The sequence below is a fragment of the Protopterus annectens genome, chromosome 11.part0 (assembly GCF_019279795.1).
Source record: "Protopterus annectens isolate FY-2018-M chromosome 11.part0, PAN1.0, whole genome shotgun sequence".
Lineage (NCBI taxonomy): Eukaryota > Metazoa > Chordata > Ceratodontiformes > Protopteridae > Protopterus > Protopterus annectens.
Genome location: NC_056745.1, coordinates 331232206 through 331251631, shown reverse-complemented (window position 1 = coordinate 331251631; position 19426 = coordinate 331232206). Strand labels below are relative to the sequence as shown.

The 19426-nt window shown below is 32.9% G+C and overlaps 1 protein-coding gene across 1 annotated transcript in view; it reads right to left on the bottom strand.

Annotated features, from left to right (window-relative positions):
* The window catches only part of ALDH1L2 (aldehyde dehydrogenase 1 family member L2), a 362966-nt gene that overhangs the window by 99317 nt on the left and 244223 nt on the right, over positions 1-19426 (bottom strand). The window contains exon 13 of the mRNA XM_044087828.1: positions 3407-3557. Coding sequence (XP_043943763.1) covers positions 3407-3557 — 151 coding nt within the window. The remainder of the gene's footprint in view (positions 1-3406; positions 3558-19426) is intronic.

Below are 19426 nucleotides of genomic sequence, written 5' to 3'. Positions count from 1 at the left end.
GAAGCTGGGATTAGGGTTAGTATATACAAATAAGGTTGGTGAAGGATGACAGCTAAGGTTAGCATACATACTTAAGGTAGTATGGGGGGTTGCCCCTCTACAACACCCTCACTTATGTAAAAACAAGAAAAACCTAACTAAGCTAGAGTTTTCACTGTGATACCTTAAACTGCCTGCAGCAGAGGCTCTCTAGCTTAGATGGGGTTTACATGCACTTTTTAGTGAATGGATTGAATGTGTGTCCTTTTTACCCTTTGGTTTGCATGGCACCCTTATTTTATGTATGCTAACCCACAGCTTAACTCTAACACTAACCATAATGCTAACTGGAACACCATCCCCAACACTCTACAGACAGCTTGTTTTCAGCTAATTTTACCATTGGGAGTTTTGCGTATTGTATACGCATATACTTTATGTATGTATGTATGTATGTATATATATATATGTATATATATATATATATATATATATATATATATATATATATATATATTCACACACACACACACACAGATATGTATATATATATATATATATATATATATATATGTATATATATATATATATATATAGACATATATATATATATATATATATATATATATATATATATATATATATATATATATATATATATATATATATATATATATATATATATATATATATATATATATATATATATATATATATATATATATATATACACATATGTGTGTGTGTGAATACATATATGGAGGAGTGGATGGCATTGTTGCCTCACAGCAAGAGGTTCTCTTGTTTGATTGTCATCTGGAGTGCCTTCTGTACAGAGCCTGCATGTCTACCCTGTGTTCGCATAGGTTTTCTCTGGGTGCTCCGGTTTCTTCCAACATTCCAAACACATGTCACAGGTGGACTGGACATTCTGAATTGGCCACAGTTGTGACTGTCCATGCAAGTGTGTGTGGTATGGAAAAACAACCATGTTAGGCTAGCCTTGACTCTAGATGACTGTCACTGTTGAAGTGACACCTCCATCCCATGTGTAAAAGTGGTTCTAGATATATATATATATATATATATATATATATATATATGGGTTCACTTTTAAAATCTCGAAATTCTGAAATACCAAATATCAGAATATCGAGATCATAAAGCCAAAACACCACAATCCCGAATGCCCATAACCGCGAAATTCAAAATCCTGACACTTACATACACACACTCACATACACACAACTGCCCCCACACACAAACAAAACTAACCTACACTAGAAACAAGCAGGGGGGCAAAGTGGGGGACCCACTTATATATTTTAACTCAGAGACCGCACAATCACACACACAAAGGCAACTCACACCCACACATTTCACAGCCCCTTGCACACACACATCACAACCAAAACACACACTACCATACACTACAGCACATAACCTACACACTCATACAAACTTACCTGCACTTACATCCATTCATACACCGCAACAGCAGAAGCTCGAACCGAGTTCAAATTTAGACTTCTGGTGTTTCATGATTTACAAGATTCAGGATTAGAATCTCAGAAAACTGAAATTCGGTATTTTAGTTTTTCGAGATTCTAAAGGGAACCCCATGTGTATATATATATATATATATATATATATATATATATATATATATATATATATATACATAGATAGATACATATATATATATATATATATATATATATATATATATATATATATATACATATACATATATAGATAGATATATTTATATATGTACATTATAGATATAGATATAGTTATACATAAGTAAATAAATGTGTGCGTGTGTATGTGTGTGTGTTTATAGAAAATAAGGATTATATAACAATTTATCAAGCCAAGATCAGGTGTGAGCAGTGGTACATAGAAATGGGAGAGTGGACTTGTGGGAGTTTGAGCACTTGCTTTTTGTAAGCAAGTGGAAGCAAGCAGGTGTGTTGCGAGCTGCTAATGTGAGCACCTGAAGGAGATCCATTTGCACAACTAATCATGAGTCTTAAAAGCCTTCTCATTGTCCAAATGACTATTTAGTTAGTTCCACTGGATGTACACTTTTAACAGTTCCCCTGTTCAGGTTACTAACTGCACTCAAAGAAGTCTGTTCCCCAAAGCTTTACTGTAAATCAAGATTACTGTGCCTGCATTACATGGTTCAATGCAAGCTCCACTGTTTTTTGTCTCTTGTGGATCTGAGACAACTGCCCTTTTTCCAGACATATTCATATTTTATATGTAGAAGTACATAATCTGCATGCTTCAGACTGATTTGCTTTAACACCACCAAATGTGAATGAATATTTTTTTCTGGTGTTATTGTTTGGAATAAAAATATTCATAAAGAAAGCTTAGATGAGCAAAGCAAAAAAAAAAAAAAAAATTCAATGCTGACCAATAGCATAAGTTTCAGAAAGGCTCAACATGCAACCCATTTCTGGTTCAGAAAAATGAATCCTGTGTCCACCCAACTAATAACTTCCAGGGAGACTTTTTATACTGAATGTGTACAGTTTAAGGAAGTGAGTATGGTCAAAGCTCTCAACCTTCTATTCCCAAAATGTGGAACACTACTTCTCACAATGGTAAGCTCAAAGAATGTTTAAATGTATTACTTTGTACTTATAAAAAGTTCTTCTGATGATTTAATATGGTTTTGTCTCTATTACTTAACACGAATATTAGTTAAAAAAAATTGAGCACTGAATGTGTGACAGACCATTTCAATATGAACAGCAAAGAACATGGTCTTTTTAAAAGTGAAACTGAGAAATGTTCCTAATACTGAGGTACACAAAAGGTGGGAGCATGATGAATTAAGTGTGGAACTAATACCTTAGATTCTCTGTACTTCCTGTCACAACTACCAAGAAGTAATGCAATGTCATACGTTTATCTCAGGAGAAAAACACTCATTTATGAATGTATTATTGCATTGCAAAGCACAATGCTCTTTAATCTTACAAAGATTAGATGAAAAAGTGCCCACTGGTGCTGCAGCTTACGTACTTTGTATTACTGACAAATACAGAGCACCTCCATGCAAACCAGACCAATGAGCCCCACAAAAATGCATCTGAAAGTGCTTACATATGGCCAGTAATTGCATTCTGACAGCATTCCTGAGCACACAGAAACAATAAAAAGTCAGAGATCTGTTCATATCAGCAATAAACATAGAGCCCTATTATGCCGCTTGCTTACCATTTAGGGGAGAACAAGCAAAGTTAATTTTCCAGCAGTTGTTGCATACAGTGTTGGGCTTACATGTGCTATTAATCACAGCTTCACCTCTTCACTGTATATAACACATTCAAGACATATTTAACCTCACTAAATATTATACTCTAATACACCCATCCTATTTTAGTACAGAAAATGCATTGTACAGTACCTGAATTTTGTCACACCATCCAGCAAAGTATCTGAACGTCTGGACTGACATTCCTACATGTGTCTTCAGAGCCAGTGTGTACACGGCGCCTGAGTCTAATGCTTCGATGGTAGCCAGTTCTTCCTGATGTTCTTCCATTAGATCTGCTAATCTGAAATGGAACACAACATTTTAAAATATAAAAGCATACCGAGAAAATGAGTTGCCATATGACCCAGGCTTCTGAGACTTTTCCTTGAAATCCAAATGGCACTGGAGCCAAGACCCTTCTTTTCAATCTTTACCTAAGATTAAAGATCAAGACTCATCCCTACCTTTGGGATAACAGATCAGTACTGTGGCATGCAAGTATGTTCAAGCTCTACCACTTTCTCCTAAAAACGTAAAAATATCCTAGTTGGGTTTACCTTTGTATGTAGGTGCCTTAATTATTTGTCAGCAATGAGTTTCACATTATTAAAACGGACTCGCATTGATTTGGCAGCAATATGAATGACAACATACAACCATTTACTTGTATTATTCTAACTTGGTTAATGTTACAGCCCTCTAGGAATAAGGGTTTTCTTCAGGAATAACCTTGGAGTGTATTTGTCTTCAGGAATAACCTTGGAGTGCTGACATGTATACCCAAGGATCACAGTACGTGTAGGTGACAGCAGCAGCCCAGCTCAATAACACTTCACGGTTCATCATAATATTCTGTACTGCAGTCCTTTCTGGAATTTATTTTTATAATTCAGTTACTTTTCATATGGTATGTTCAGTTAACAAGACACAAAGCATCTGTTTTTTATTCTGTAACTCACTATTACAAAAAAGGAGAGCAACTACAGAGGTTATATCCAAACCACTCTACCTTCCTGTGTTCAATTTTTCTAAACTGTTACATTTGTTACATACCTTGACATGAATGGACCCCATTCCTAAATCAGGGCATAATTAAAGTTCATTAAATCAGTTTTGCTTCAATCTCTGATGTTTGAAACGCGTGCTTTTCTCAGAACCTGCAGTGTACTCAGCATTGCCTCTTTCTGCAGTTCATAAGTGGTTACTTGCATCTGTAGTGTATCTACATCTTTAAAGAATCTTTTTTATTATCCTAGCTACTCCTGCTACAACTAGAACTAACTGTGTATCCTTATCCCACACTGCTCTAGTTTCTGCTAGCAAGTCCTGATACTTTACAAATTTATGTCTTTGAGTTCTTAAGATGCTGTACTAACCAGGTGTAGCAATTCTGATAATCAATGCTGCTTCCGTCTTTTTGTTTTGAACTACAATATTTGGTCTGTTTGTTCCTGTCACTATGGCAAGTTATTTATTTAATATCTTATTTACCAAGCTATCCAACCGAGTCCCCCATTTCAGTGGAAGCTTGGAGAAAAAAATCCAAAACAAATGAGATAATATAAACAAGCACAGATAAAATCACATTCAGAAAAAAGTATATTAGGGGGCGTGGCCAAGGATGAACACAGGATAGCAGCAGATTTCTTCAGCTCCACCAATTTCATTACACTGATAGGAATTAATTACTTAAAAAATTAATTTTTGAAGTAATTTTCTTTCTAAATATGTTTGTTTTATATAGTTCTTGAACTATATCTAAAAAAGAAAGGAAATTTTAACAATATTCATGTCAGAAATCACTTTGGAAATTTTCCTGTCAGTTTATCAGTCTGAAATGAGTTCCAGTAAGACAAATTCTCAAGACTCCAGCATCAAGAAAGAACTTCAGTCTCTGATAACTATAATCCAGCAACTTACTGCTAAGATGGATAAAATGGATACTAAAATTGATACCTTCATAGAAAAACTACAAAACAAATAGACTTGTTACATATAGACCTGCAACAACAGAAGATCCAGATGACAGGCATAGAAGAAGCTGTGAATGACATGGAAAATAGAATCCAAGAAGAGGAAATCAACATTGAGTTTCTGCTGAAACAAAATACACATTTACAAACAAAGCTGGATGACCTGGAGAATAGATCTAGGTGCAATAACATTAGGATTTTTGGACTGCCAGAAAATATTGAAGGTAACAATATTACTTCTTTTTTAACAACATGGCTCCCTAAAACTTTAGACTTACCAGAAGCATTCTCTTTTGGTATCGAAAGAGCACATAGATCTATAGCTAATACTAACTCTAACAAAAACTATCCTAGATCAGTTATAGTTAGATTTCTATCATCTTCTGACAAAGAGATGGTTCTTAAATCTGCTTGGGCTAAAGCTCCTGTTAAGATTAATGAGACAACTGTGCGTTTTGACAATGACTATTCTTCCTTGGTAATAGCTAAAAGAAAAGTTTTTCTGCCACTAATAAGGGAGCTTAAAAAAGCACAGTTTAAAACATACCTTCTGTTTCCTGCCAAGCTAAAAATCTTCCTTCCTGATGGTCCTAAAATTTTTGATGACTTAGACTCTGCTTTACTGTTTATCAAAAAAAATAAGATTTTGGATAAAATAGAGGAAATGGAATGGGCTAGTCCTTCATTAAAGAGACTGGCAACTGAAACTTCGTGGAAGACTTCAGAGAAGAAGAAGAGACTAAAAAACAAATGATTTGTTCTATGTTTTTTTTCTTTTTTCTCTCATCATTTTACTTTACATTATTAATCTTTTTAAATATAGTTCCTGCATTTCCAGAGAGCCACAAATATTCTGAAAAGATTTAATCAAAGTTATTCTCTGTGTGCAAAGAAATGTTTTGTTTCATAACCAGTCAAAATATCTGAGGAACTAATAACAAGCTATTATTCAATTTGTTTCTCTTTCTGAAAAGAGAAGTAAGGTCAGTAATTTGATACATTTTTTCTTTTTTCTCCTTTTCTTCTTTTCTTTGTTTAAACAATGACATTCTATTTATATTATGTAGTGGGTAAAGGGTGGGGAGGGCAGGGAGAGAAGAGTAATGAAAATATGATAAATGGAATAATAACATATTTATTCCTTGTAAAAGTTTATATGTTCTTCAAATGCTATTCCTAATTATACTTTCTTGATTATACTGATTATGCTTGTTTGTAAATAATCTGTCATGCTTTAACTAATAATAATTAGAACTAAATAATAGTAAATAATATGTTTTATTTTTAACTCTATTAATATAAACAGTAAGTAATATTCCATTGTATATACTTCTTATAGCTTTCTCTTACATTTTTTATTTCTGCTTTACACTCTTTTATTTCCTACTCTTTTTCTTTTCTTTATTCTTTCTCTTTATTTTTTTTTCATATTAATATATAGAAATGCTTTTGATCATACAGACACAGTAAATAATAAGATTTGCATAAAAATTGAGTTGGGACAAAAATATTGAGTTTTATTACTTATTAATAACTTTGGGCTTAATTTCACTTACATAGAGGCTGTAATAACCTGTAAAATACATCGCAAAGGTCTTGTCATGTTTAGATGCATTTACACTGCTAAATGAATGTTTGTCACTAGTTTTTAACAAGTTTCCCGCCAAAATGTTAAGGGAGACAATCTGGGATGTGGGCTACCTCATGAACAGTGTCCTCGAGTTGTTTTAAAAGCTTCAACTCTCAGAATTCTCACAGAGAAGCTGAAAGCAGTCAATTTGACCTTTGACCCAGATATCACACTGACACATCACAGATTCAGGAAGAACACTCTACCAGGAAGTAGAACTGATGCAAATGCGACTATGTGAAGGAAAATGAACTCTTTAACATTTAAATGTGAGTTATTTTATATAATTACTTAAATATCTATGTTATAATTCATAAAATATGTCAGTTATAATGATTTTAAATGATGCAGTTTCTTGTAGTAAGTAAATGTCTTATTTTAGAAGGCATAGAAAATGAAACATTTATTCAAGTGTTTTTGAAAATCTACTTGACTGCAGCATACTAATCTGTGTTACAAAATTATGTTCCAAACATATACATTACTATAACTCATTTAATTCATCTGATTGACAAGCATAAATAACTTTATAACACTATTCTGGAAGAAATTGTCATGTGATATATTTTAAAGCAGTAGTATAGACATACAAAATACAGATGGCTTTTTTTACAATAATGCAAGTGTTTCTGAGAATTTGCATAACTATGCAGTATGATTTATAACAATTTCTATAAATATAATATTTTATTCTATTGACAATAATGAGTATGAGTAAAATGCTCATATACAAGCAATTCAAGGTTTTTTTTTTGGAAGCTGTTGACTGCATTTACATGACAGAAAATAGATGCATCTTAATATATGTAATGTCTGAACCATATTAGCCAAAGTTTTTGATTTAAATGAATGGTAGAACTTATTTGTACATACTTTGAATAAATTAATATGTAAATATGTCTTCCTTTTTTTTTCTCTCTCTCTCTCTTTCTTTCACTCTCTCTCCCTCTTTCACGTCTTTTATTTCTCTCTCTCCTCTTGGTTCCTAATATCAAGATTATTTGAATGCTATTTGAATACAAGTGTATTATATTACATAGATGTATATAGTAGTATGAATAGTTTAAAAAAAAAGTTTATTTTAGTTTATATAATGCTGTTTTATCAAATGTGTAGTCTTGTCTTGCTAGATAATTGAATTGAAAGCTGTTAATTTAAGTTAAATATAACCAGTATTAAATTGATAAGGTGGTAGCTGAGGTACTGCTGCTTAGGGTAGGGGGTTAACTTGAGTGGTAAATACTACTCTAAGTTGGAGTTTTTAACACCAGGCTGGATGCAAGGTTTAATCCTTACATTATTTTCACTTGTTCATTGTTATATGTATATAGTTTTGACATCCACAATATATTTTGTACACTCATTGTCACTACAAACAAAATTGAATCCTATACAAAATCCCATAAGGAGATTCAATAAATACAGCTATATTTAAAGGTACACCTAAAGGAGGAGATGTAACATTACTTATGTTGTTATTTGTTATTTTGATCATAAGATTCTTAAGTTTTAAAAATGCTAAATGACATCTTTAAAAGGAATTTCTTTAAACATTAATGGATTGAATAATCCATGTAAAAGGGCAAGCCTAATAAGATACATTAATTTACATAAGGCCAACTTAGTCTTCCTGCAAGAAACCCATCTCTTGAAAAAAGATATTGATAAACTAGCCACAAACAAATATACAGTATTGGTTAGTTCAGAGCACACTCAGAAAAAAAGAGGAGTGGCTATTTTATGGAATAAAAGTATGCCCATTCCTAAAACCATTAAGTCTTATCAGGATGACAAAGTTATGTTTTGTATGGTTACAATACAAATTAATGGGAAGACTTACACTTTAATTAATGTATATTGGATACCTGGAATTGGTATTAATACAGTGAAACATCATCTTGATACGATCATATCATTCTCTATAGGAGATATTATTTTAGCTGGTGACTGTAATTGTATACTACATGAAAGTGATACTACCACTATAGGAAAAAGAAGAATTACATCTAATGCAAAACATTTAAATGATTTTGCTAATTCTTATCATTTGAATGATATTAATAATCAGATAGATTCAAAATCATTGCCATAAACCTTTTTTTCTAACAGATACAAAACTTATTCAAAAATAGATAGGGTCTTTATTTCTAACCAGATGGTAACAGATTTAATTAATTCCAAAATCATTTCATGTCCTATATCTGATCATAATTCAATTGTTTTTGAATTCATGATAAAAAATACTCATAATGTTCAGATCAAAAGGATACCAGCATACTTAACTCAACTAAAAGACTATAAAGAATATATACTTTCAGAAGTAAAACATTTTTAGACATAAATAATACTCCTGAAGTTTCCATTGTCTATGTTTGGGATGCCTTAAAATCATATCTATATGGACAAAGTATCAGATGGTATAATAATAAAAGGAAATCTTGGGATAAGGAATTGTTAGATATTCAAAGTAAATTAGACTCTTATAAACATAATAATAAAGAAAATATTATGGACAAGAAAGTTATTGAAGAAATAAACAAACTAAATGAGAAATACAAAGAAATTTTAACTCATAAAGTTAAAATAACTTTAGAGAAATACAAGTTTTTGTCTTATTCAATAAGCCCCAAATACTTACATAGACTTAAAAATAAAACAAAAAGGTTGAATAAACAAAAACATATCAAAGAAATCTTTTCTCTAAGGAAAAAGAAGAATGTTTCTAGTATACCAGAAATACTAGATGAATTTAGAAATCACTTTCACAAAATTAACCATAATAACATTAACATGGAACCTAAAGATAAAATAAAGGAGTTTATAACCACAAACATGAATAAAAAGCTTAATAAACAACAGATTAAACTATTGGACAAAAGTATTTCATACACAGAGGTCATTACACAAATAAATAAGCTTAAATCAAACAAAGCACTGGGTAATGATGGTATTATACCAGAGATATCTAAAATCCTTTCTAAAAGTACATATTCATTAATACATAAGGTTTTTATTTTGGCCCAAACTGAGTTAATAACCCCCCCATCTTGGCAATATACATTTATTTCGCCAATTTTAAAACCTAATAAAGATCCAACTAGATGTACTTCATATCGGCCCATCTCATTACTTAATGTTGATTATAAAATGTTTATGAGTATTTTTGCTGATAGATTGAAGACAATCATCCCCGGCATTATAGATATAGATCAGACAGGCTTCATTGTAAATAGAAATACTTTTGATAATATAAGAAGAACTTTAACATTAATTGATTTTGCAAATAGGAAAAAGAAAGATTTAACACTTATTAGTCTTGATATAAGTTCAGCATTTGATTCAGTAAGTTGGGACTATCTGTTTACCTTACTGAAGTGCACAAACTTCTCAGATGCATTTGTAAATCTAATTGAGCATTTATACAAAGGAACATTGGCTTATATTAAGGTAGGAACATATATTTCACAAAAAATACCCATTTTTAAAGGTACAAAACAAGGATGTCTACTTTCTCCACTATTATTCACTTTAGTAATGGAGCCTTGGGCTAATTTGATCAGAAACAGTACTGACATAGAGGGTTTTGAAATAGATGAAAATACAACATCCAAAATTCAACTTTTTGCAGATGTTGTTCTAATTACATCAGCAGGATCTAATTCTTCTATGCAGTCTCTATTTGATAAAATGATGAATTTTAAAAGTATTTCTGGTTTAATATTCAATGAAGAAAAAACTAAAATACTACCTATATATACACGAAAAATATTCTCATTAGTGATTTTACTAAATATGTACCCAATTCAGGTCAGATAACTTATTTAGGTATAATACTATCTAAAGATATTAAATCTATTATATATAATAATTATAATACCTGTTTTCTTAATGTACAAAATCTTTTTAATACCTGGAATAATATGTTTTTACTATGGAGGAGAGACTTACAATTATTAAAATGATAATATTCCCCAAGATTTTATACTTAATACAATCAATAATACTTCCACCTACAAAAATAATTATCAAGAAACTGAATACACTAATGTTAAATTTCCTATGGGCACCTAATAGACCTAGGATTGCATTAAAGAAACATACTAATAGCTGGTCTCAAGGGGGTATTTCTTTTCCAGACTTTAATTTATATACAATCTCTTCTATTGTAAAAGTTATTACTTTATTAATAGATCAGTCATATGTCGCAAAATGGAAAGATTATTGGGAGCTAATTAGTATGCATTTCATGAAAATCTCCTTAACACATAAAAATATGATTGTAAATAACTCCATGTTATGGTTACTAAAGGAATTTTGTACTTCACCTATTACACCTAAACATATGGTTTGTTACCCATTAAATATTATTATTAGCTATCGTAACTTTATATTCATGCACCCTAAGTATAGGGAATGGAATTTTATTATATTCCCTATAATGTATACTCAGGGTATGCTTTTGTCATCTACTTCTGATGGAACTCATTTAGCTATAGATACTGATCTAAAGTACTGGTATCAGTTGATATCTGATAATAAAGTTAAAAATCTAGATTTCTTAACAAGAATTTGATCTAAGAGAAACTTGCTGGCTAGAGGTTCAGACCTTTAGACAACATCTCATTAATAAAATAGATCTAATGTCTATAACAGTTAAAGAATCTATTCCAACACTGACTGAACATTGATATTAAATTTACAACATAAAGTTTCTGATAAAGGTAAACTTTCATACATACATAAAATTATCAGACAAGAAACTTTTTACAGTGTAGATACATACTGGAATTATTTCACTTCTATTAATGGGGACCCACCAAATCAACAAGATAAACAATATATATTGGAATCTGCCTATAGAACTACGTCTTCCATTGTCTGGAGACTTTATACATGGAAATTTTTACATAGATCTTTTTATACACCTTTGATGATGAATAAAATAAATAATAAAGATAATCTATGTAAGAGATGTAATGTAGAAATTAATGCTGACTGGGCTCATATGTTTTATGACTGTATAAAATTGAAAGAATACTGGAAGTCAATTAATGAATTTTTGCAGGCTCTTTTACAGATAATTTCATTATTTCTAAATCTCTTATATTATTCAACACACCTGTACATCAAAGTGTTAAAAAGGTTAAGCTTCCCTTGTTATGGTCTATTCTAGCAGTGGCTAGGAAAATAATAACCAGAAATTGGATTTCAGATACACCTCCTTCGTTCAATGAATTTAAAAATGTTATGAATATAGTGTGCCATATGGAAATAAACACAATTAGGTCAAGAACAACTAGAAAAACATCTTATTATATTGTATGGGATAATTTACAAAATTTGTTAAAAAAATCCTAATTTTAATAGCATGGTATTTTAGTTTAATTAATTGATTTGATTGTAGTGGATGTCTTTGTAAATACTTTAGTTGTTTTGTTGAATGTTATAATCATATCTATTTTTAATTACTTGTATAAAATTGTTATGATATTTCTCTTGTATGTTAAAACAATAAACCTGTTTTGAAAAAAAAAAGAAAAAAGTATATTCATGTATAATGAAATAAAAAAGTATAGACTCTAGCTGTGACTTGTTGTGGAAAAGTACATAACCCGACATGTCTGTGTTTGGTTAAAATGGTGTGAAAGAACAGCTGAGGTGGACCACGAATCTGTTCACAACACAGGAACAGATCCTTTCTCCTACCACATTTCAGTTTATAGAAACAGAGGAAAATGTGTCAAGTTAAAGCTTAATTAAACATTTTTGTTGTGGGAGTAGCATCTTTATGACATGAAAATGATTTTTCTGCTACCATTACTAACATGTCTTTATATGCCACAAAAATAAAAGCACTGGCTGTGTACTTCTCTGGTTTTCCAGGAAAAGCAACAAATTCACTCTTAATCTGTCAAAATTCTGTAAGAAAAAAATGTATAAAACAAGAACATGGAAATATAGTTCTTGTTTGACTCCCCACTCCATTTCCAGTAACACAAATCTTAGCCAAAAGGATGAGAAGCAGGAAAATAAGATTTGCTGTCAGGTGATCTCTTATTTATTTATTTAGTCGTTTGTTTTGTTAAATGGGTAGGTACACTGGTCCAAGTACTGTTTTCAGCTACAACCCAAGCTATCGGACTCAAGACAAAAAACAGTCTAGAATGCTCAAAGCTGCACCTCTCTACACTGGTTCTGAGCTTTTCTGGACAAGGAAAATAAAAAATATATATAAATATTGCATTTATTTATATTTTGTTTTCCTGGCTGGAATGGTGTTTTGAGCATAAAAACCATAACTGCTAAATTTTTCGTTAAACCGGCTGTTGGGGCCATCTTGAATTTGCAGAAATTATTCTTGGGAGGGAAGGTTAACTGCTACCATTTTCAAAGTGTTTGAGCAGTTCTGGATTTTACCCAAGTTGTTGCCAGTTGTTTCATTTGTTTCCTTTGGTTTAATTGATTGCTAACTACAACACGGCAGGGTGCCAAACTGCACTGCACTTAGCACCACTACAGTAGTAGATGAATTGTGGCCAGTGAGAGCATTTTCATTTTTCCCCTTAAATTAGTTCTCTCAAGCCATAAATTGTTCCCCTGGTTGCTGGCTGATGGACTGTACCCAGAGAAGTAATAACTTGGGCTTATCTTGGCTTGATTTTGCAGACTTGCTTCTAGAGGCCTTAGCAGCCCACAGTAATTATACACTGCATTATACACCTCACTCCAGAACAAAGGTGTTGTTAGAGACCTTGGAACATGGGTAGATCATTCTCTCTTTTGACCATCATGTTGCAACAGTGGTCAGGAAATTCTGCTATCTGGCACAGCTATCACAAAGGGTATTTCCTGTACATCCAAATAAGTCATAACCCTTCTATATTCAGCACTAATCAGGCCCATAATGGAATAAAATGCCCCTTTGGAACATACCTTATTAAAGATATCAAGGAGTTAGAAAGGCCCCAGATGTTCCTGACAAAAAAGATGAAGGGACTAAATTACCTGACCTATTAGTAGAGACTGAAAGCCTCATTTCCATAATGTGTCCTACAGCCACCCTTGGGGTGCTTTATGCCTTGCCATCTGGGCTGTTAGGGATCTGTCAGTCCAAAACCTCTTATTTCCTCACAAATCAAACAGTCTTGCAAACATCAGAACCAGAGATCTGAACTTGCTTCAGCCAATAAATGACAATGGAGAGACATACTGTCACCCAGCAACGACCCCCTTTCTCTGGAACAAAGCTCATCTCCAAATCAAGCAATGTGACACACTAACTTCTTTCCATTATACAACTGGATGGGTATTCATAAATTCATCCCTATTATGGCTTGCCTACTGCTCCTTGGAAAAGCAGGTAAGATCTAAGGGTGGTCACTTGCAAGCTGTAAATGGCCACATGGCCCCTTTGCCTTGCATATTCTGTGGGGTTATCACTTGTCCCTCTTAGCGAGGGACAGTTCCTCTTTTGGGAGTTGTGTCCTGTGGAAAAATACTAAAGAAAATGGCAACTGTCCTGAGATTTTAGGACAAAAAAAATATTTCATAAGTTTTCTTTAATAGTTATGTAAAAGTTATTTTTTATCTAAAACACTTAAATGTTATATGAAATAGCATAAACAATTCAAATGCTAGAGTGATAAGCATTTATTTTGGCAAAAAAAGTGAAGTTCTGTCCTTTGCACGGACCATGGGTATATTCATTCCTGCAAAATCTCACCTTTCTACAAAATTTGAAAATATTACAACCCTAACATTCTGAGTCTTATGATTCAATGGATAGATACTGGAGTTATTTGATGAGATGCCCACAAGGTGGCACTGCATTTGTTTAGATGGAAAGTGAAGGCTACACCTCCCTCTTCAGTAACATTATATACCTGTGAAAGGAATTAAAGATTTGGGCCAGAGAACAGAGAAAGAGGCAGTGTTATTTAATAAGCATTATACTGAGGAGTTTATGTGCAGCCAACCTTCACAGAAAAAAGTTTCCAAAAATTCCTGGTGTTAACAGTAGTTAGAATAATAGATATTTTACATGTAACATGATTATTGTAAGGAGAAAGTAATTTATAAAATAATACTACAAGTGCAGTTATGGGGGTGCCTTCGTTGAAGGTTGGGCATCGAGCTGGCAACTCGGCACCGTAAAAACCTACTGCCAATCATTAGCGGACCGGAGTTCCGCTGTGGTGACCCCTAACCAGGAAAAGCCGAAAGACCAACAACTACAAGTGCAGTTAAGATGAAATGGGACTGTGATTCAAAATACTGGTCATACTAATTCCAGAAAAGGGATGTGAAACATGGAAGATGAGACAGCAAGACAAGGAATATCATATTAGCCAAAGAGTAGAAAAGACCAAGCTAGAGAAAGAGGGGAAGTGGAAAGACTAACTGAAAGTGATTGTTAAAGATCAGATGGAAGGTCTGTACTGATGCCACAGTAGGTAGGTATAATTTGAGGGATTAAATGGGGGTAGATGAAGGAAGGGGGATTAGACAATTACCCTTTCCTGAGGGAGTTACTAGGAGCTAAAGAGTTCCTCATATAACCTGGAAGAGGAAATTCTACTACTATGGTGGTAACTGAATATAGATAAAATAGGTACACTAATAACTTCTGGAGCAGAACCCCTAATGTAATTAATACTACTTACCAGCAAAAATTGTACAGAAAAGCAAATACATGTAGAAGAAAACAAATGATACAAGGCAGGTTAAGAATAACACATTTAAGCTGAAGGACTGTCAGTAAAGGCTCCAAGACAAGTAGAACACAGTAACAGCTGGAAATTCCTATAAGATACTGGAAGGTATACAGTATGACGTGCAGAACAGAAAGGAATAGCAAGACAGAGTGGGGAAAGCAATGGATGGAAAATAGGATAGCAATGGAAAAACATTAAGTAAATTTGGTTTCACAGAATGGTTCCTTTTGTTAGGTAGAAAACATCTGAAATATACAGTAGTATAACAAACATAACAGTGGTATATTTAGATTATTCAGCAAAAGTAGTAATACTGATCTTGCCATAAGGACAACTGACTGCTTACCAAGATCAATGGAAACTGCACAGTCAATCAGACCACTTAGGACTTTCACAAATATCATGCAGTGAAGGGGCGCACAAACACCAGTACAATCAAAACAGGAAAATGCTTGTCCAAGAAATATAGGGACTGAACTATTCAGGACTGCACCTCAAGTGTTGTACAAAGGGCATGTTCTGAAAATGAGGGAGTGTTATGCCATTAAATAAATAAATAAATACCTTGCAGTGATCAGTTCCAGTGTATAAGCAACCTGAAATGTACAAAGTTGTAAACTGCACTGAGAATAGGACCAACAGCTGTTCAGATGAAAACACATCCCAGTGACACAGCAGGTATTAGCAGAAAGACATCTGCCCTACACTGATAATGCTAATTCCTTCATAATTGAAAACAGTCCTCTTTATAAAAGACGGAGGTCTCAAAACTTAGGATAGACCTGGCTGCTTATCTCCATCCCGGAGATAAAGCTGTACTCAGATAAGTACAGTAGGATAAGGCAACTAACAGTAAAAATTAAAAGAATGTGCTAGCTAACAGATGAGGTGCTCAAGTGCATTAGATGTAGAGATGGGGGCAGCAGATAAGTAATCCAAGGAATATCAAAAAGAGCCCCAAGAAAAAAAAAAAAGCTTCAGGATCCTTGAGTTAGGGACAACAGACAAATCGCCCATGTATGCCTCCCTAGATTTAAACCATAACTATTGTGGAAGAGCTGTAGAACTGTGCTGTGTTAAGTTGAATAGAAATGTTATTGATCAAATACTAAACATAATGCAAACATATATATTTAAATAATAAAATCATTATGTACATTTTAACTTACTTCTAATTCAACAGAGTGTACTTTGTGGGGTGCACATGTAATGGTGTGCAAGGAGGGTAGTTTAAAAGAAGGGTGTGATTACAGGTTCACCCCACAGCCAGCATAAACAATAAGTTGGTTTGCGCATGCCAAATGTTAAGCCCAAAACAACAAAGAGAAAAGGCAGGTGCCTGTAATTTTAATTAATTAATGACAAAATTGTGCCACATTAGCAAGCAGAATTTAAATATGCAGGTCATGCTCTATTTTTGTCAGCACTACTTATGTTATGCAAGTGCAATAAATTTGCACTTCTTGTAATTTTGGCCACAAGATGGTGCATAAAAATCTTCTAACATTTCTCCACTGGCAATGATTAGTATAGGGTGTACAGTAAGTCTGAAAATCAGGTATCAGTAAAATGCAAAACAAAAAATATATATATAAATAAATAAATAACTTGACAATCTACAACATAGACTTCACAAAATGAAACAATTAAATATTTCTTTTTGCGGGCAAAGTCCCCATCCCCTTGCACACCCACCCCCTTGCACCTTTAAATATAACAACTTTGAGATCTAGTAATCTTGAAGGTATGGAGACTCTTTACTCTCACAATTATGTGATCTAGCAAAAAACACTGCCTATTCTTCAATTAAAATAGGAACTGCTTAATCATAAATGACTGATCCTGTTTTATTGTTAAACAGGGATTTTAATCCTACATATTCTACTGTTATGCTTACTTTGGGCAGAATTCCCATGTGGGTATTAACCCCTTGTAACAGACTAGGCTGACTAATTTGCTTCTAGTGCAGGAAATGTACACAGCTATTACAGCCAATGGCTGCATGCTGAACAGTAAAAACAAGCATAACAATGCCTATAAATTTACCTAATATAGTGACAATTTAAATTAGTCGGTACAAAGTTCAGTGAAGGAGTGCAGCTACTTCAATAACTAATAAAAAAGCCTAGATTAAGTATTATTTTTATCACCTGATTCTTCTTCCCTATTTTTCATTTCCCTATCTTCCACACCCACTAAAGCCTGAAAAACAAAAAAATGTTACATTTTCTTTAAATACTGGCTAGTAAATTCACTAATCAAAAAGCTTATTTTTACAACCAATAGAAAATAAACTCAGTAATTGAATTTTCACTTGTTATTCTGAATACAAGATCAAAGAGACTCAAAAAATGAGATGGATCTTTTTTCGCTAAGCCATGTTCGGTCTTATAATCTGAATAAATGGAGAGGAATGCAGATGCATAGGAAACTTTAAAAAGCTTGTTTTTTGAATGGCCTTTTATGTTTTCTTTTAGCTTTCATCAGACTTTTGATGCTGTTTTTCCAAGCATTTATGAAAGCCAACTTTCAACTTTACAAGTGAAGTTAATCTTTTGCTTTAATGTACTCACCTACGGCATTAGTTATATTGCTTTGGAGGAAGGAACAATTAAGCATGTTTAATGCTTTCACACCTGCCGATAGTCAGATAATGAGGTGGCACATTCCTGCTGACAGGCTAAGAACCAATTGTCACTCAGAGTCACAATACATTTAAATGTGAGAAAAAATTATTTGAATTGAACAAGTAAAGAAGCTTTTTGCCTTCTTTTGTTAAGTTAAACTCATTTTCTCACATTCGGACTACTTAACTGTGGTACTGAATGACAAGCCTTTAGTACCACAATTAAATTACATTGAAATTATTGTGACGTGTGTGTGGTCTATACTTCAAGCACAGTAGGCTTGAATGAGACAATTCAGACCACACAACTAGCACTACAGTTGTGAACCAGCATTGTGCTCAGGGCTCTAGTTGTGAACTAGTTAAGGTCATGCTACCTTATCTAGGTACTGTCATTTTTAATGCTTTGCTTTTTCTCTGTTTTTAGGGTTTTTTTTATTCTTTTGCTCTTTAAGGTCTTTTTTTCTTATTTGTTAATGGAAGGGTCTGTTCTTTCTAGTGTGGAGTGTGACTTGTTTCAAGTTTCAGCATCATTACACCCATCATTTTGTGTGACTTTCTATGAGGATTAGTTGAGCATTGTCATATGTATTTTACATTAATCAGTTTTTTAAAATAGTGTAGTACTTTTTTTAGTTACGGTGAGTGCTTTATTGATACTACTGTGCTGTGCTTATGTGTACTCCATTTAGGATGTAGGGGATCCTGTTGTCCTTATCGTTAATTAGGAGCAATAGTTAGTGTTATAGGTAAAATGCAGATAAACACAGTATCTGGTAATTCTGCTCAGATATTATGCGTTTTATCAGAACCCTTTATTTAGATCCAAGATAAGGAAAAAGACAAACAGATAAACGGTGACTTCTTTTAAACTCAATGTGAAATATGGCTAACCCCTTGGTTGACATCAAAATGTACAGTTTTATATTTAATGTATGCTGTAAAGCAGGGAAGCTATCTGGAATTAAATACTATTAACAAATCACCTAACCTTAAGTACTGGCCTAAGATGTCTGAACTCTTAACTAAAATAACAAGTTAACACTTTGATAAGCTTTTGTATACCTGTTACATTTTTTTCTTGTTATATTAAACCTTTTTGATCAGTTAAGTTAAACAGTATGACTGAAAATGTTTTGAACACTAACTCAAGATATATATACATACATATATATATATATATATATATATATGTGTGTGTGTGTGTGTGTGTGTGTGTGTGTGTAG